We start from the raw sequence: 2479 nt of genomic DNA on the forward strand, positions 1-2479 counted from the left end.
GTTCAGTTGCCAAAAGGTAAGATCCGCAAGCAGAAAACTTTTTACAGGAAGGAATATTGGGTATTGACAAAGTGACCATTGATCTTCATCTTCATCTGAGATAGTCGTCCTAAGGAAGGGTTGTATATTTCCCCTCTTCTTTTACTGTTGTTATTACCACCATTATCTAGATCAGATAGCTAGTAATTGTCTGCAACAGGATTTGAACCCAGGCCTTTTGATCTCCAAGTCCTGCGCCTTGTTCACTACACTGCTTTGCTCTACTTAAATTAGAAAGCATAGCAGTTTCAGTTTGATAGAGAGGAGGGCAATAAAATTCCCTTGATCTACTGAAATACATACATACATACATACATATATATACACACACACATACATATGTATACACATATACATATATGTATATATGTGTGTATGTGCATATATGTATGTATGTGTATATATCTGCATCTATATGTGTATATATGTATATATACATACATACATATATATATATATATACATACATACATATATATATATATATCATCCAATGGATGCTGAGATCTTGAAAGTTAGAAGCTGGTTCAGTTGGCAGTCTGTCCTACCAGAGTAGATGTGGCACACTCCATTGTGGTCTGACGTTTCAAATCCACAGGGATAAAGCCTTGCAAACAGTTTTCATTGGACCAGAAACGTTGAAAAATTTTCTATCAGTTCCGAGAAAGGCTCTTGGGACTCACTGTGCTAACAAGAGACCTGGTAGCTGATTCCATCTTCCTCCAGCCTTTTACAGGGCCCAGAACTCCTCCCATGGGTCACTTCTTTGGGTAAATGGTTTAAGCAATGTTATTTTCATTTGACAGATGAAGAAACTGAGATTCTGAAACGTGATTTGTCTTGCTCAAAGTAATGTTGCTAATAAAACATGGAAAAGGCTTTCAAATCCAGGTCCTTGGACCCCAGTTCTAGTCTTTCTACAAGACCGTAATGCCAAGAGGCAGCCATTAATTTAGTGAATAAATAGAGGCAAGGACTGCATTTTGTCTAGTTTATAGAATTTATTAAGCCACTAGCAGAGGACACTATATCACAGATGTCATTAAGAAGACAAAGAAGAAAAACATAATATATGTTAGGAAGACTTGGAACACACCAGCAAGGCCATTGCTCTAGATGGAATAGTCATTTAATAGTTCAGTCAACTGTCCAAGCAGATTCTCATGCACGGCATTTGACAAATCTCAGTTACTTAGTTTCCATAGTTCATTTGATGTTTGAGACTATTCCTGAAAATCAGGGAATTCAGTCAGTCACAGTTAAGAAAGAGGCAGAAATAATGATGGTAGCTTGCCACAAAAATACACATTTCACAAATTTATTAGTGGTCCAATGTCAGTTCTCTAAGAAGCAGTTTAGAGATGTTACGTCCTCTGAACATTGGCAGGTCCTTAGCAGGTGGGCTCACAGCAGTAAGAGCAGCAGGCTGGACGGCAGCAAGACTGGCCACAGTAGGATGGACGGCAGCAAGAAGCCTGGGCATTGTGCAGCTGGCAGCAAGATGGGGGAGTGCAGCTGACCACACAGCAAGGTGGCAGGCAAGTGCCCTCAACCCTGCAGTCTGGGCGGCACCACCTGGTGCGGCAGCTCTCTCCTCCACAGCACTCAGGTACATAACATCTGGTCCTGCAGGTGGTCTCACAGTTGGAGCCACTGCCAAACCCAGAACCGGACCCAAAGCCGAATCCATAGCCGGACCCGTAGCCAAACCCACAGCCTCCCTGTTGGCAACAGCTGGATCCACAACTGTCTTGGCCGCAGCTAGATCCGCAGTTCCCCTCAAGGGAGAAGCTGGGGAAGCCACAGAAGCTGGTAGAGCAGGAGTTGCAGCAGGCCATGGTGTTGGGAGATGGACTTTGAGTTTACGAAGAGAAGTTACTGAGACTTTGTTCTCTCCTTCCTAGTTGCACCTTTTATATATTCTATGGCCAGCTACTGTTTACATGAGACACAAAAGCTCTTCCTTATTTTTATGTAGACCAACTTCTCTTTAGCTCTCTGATTGGCCTGTCAATGAGACACTCATGGAATAACATGTGCAGTAATTCCAAAATTACTCTGCTTTTATGGTTCCATTAGAACTCATCATATCAATTCTTTGTCCCTTAGAACACCTCTGTGGTTTTTCAAGATCAAAGAGTTCTGGCATTTCAGTCCAAGCCAACACCCTTATTTTCCATCTGAAGGGGTGTCATGTGATCATCTGCTGGGACCTCTCAAGGCTCAATCCATGTTGTTTTCCCATTCATAACTACCACATTTCCCTCTTGGATGAGTAAGTCAAATGTACCTGGAATCACCAAGTTCCTTTCTTGGATACTCAAGTAGACAACTTGCTATTCTAAGACCAAGCTAATACAATATTCAAATTCGACAAATATTTATTAAAAGCCCTACTGTGTTCAAGGTACCATCCTGGGGATAAAAAGAAAAAAAAATC

The 2479-nt window shown here is 41.7% G+C and overlaps 1 protein-coding gene across 1 annotated transcript; it reads right to left on the reverse strand.

Moving 5' to 3' along the window:
* Positions 1-1430: 1430 nt before the first annotated feature.
* Positions 1431-1877, reverse strand: LOC140524009 (keratin, high-sulfur matrix protein, B2C-like). The gene has a single exon (XM_072638527.1). It carries the CDS (start codon positions 1875-1877, stop codon positions 1431-1433), a length of 447 nt encoding a protein of 148 aa, XP_072494628.1.
* Between the last annotated feature and the right edge of the window lie 602 nt (positions 1878-2479).

Source organism: Notamacropus eugenii, chromosome 2 (assembly GCF_028372415.1).
Source record: "Notamacropus eugenii isolate mMacEug1 chromosome 2, mMacEug1.pri_v2, whole genome shotgun sequence".
In the NCBI taxonomy this organism is placed as follows: domain Eukaryota; kingdom Metazoa; phylum Chordata; class Mammalia; order Diprotodontia; family Macropodidae; genus Notamacropus; species Notamacropus eugenii.

What these genes read in the sequence shown, in the direction of transcription:
- LOC140524009 (XM_072638527.1), bottom strand. Translation starts at nt 1,877, where the DNA reads ATGGCCTGCTGCAACTCCTGCTCTACCAGCTTCTGTGGCTTCCCCAGC.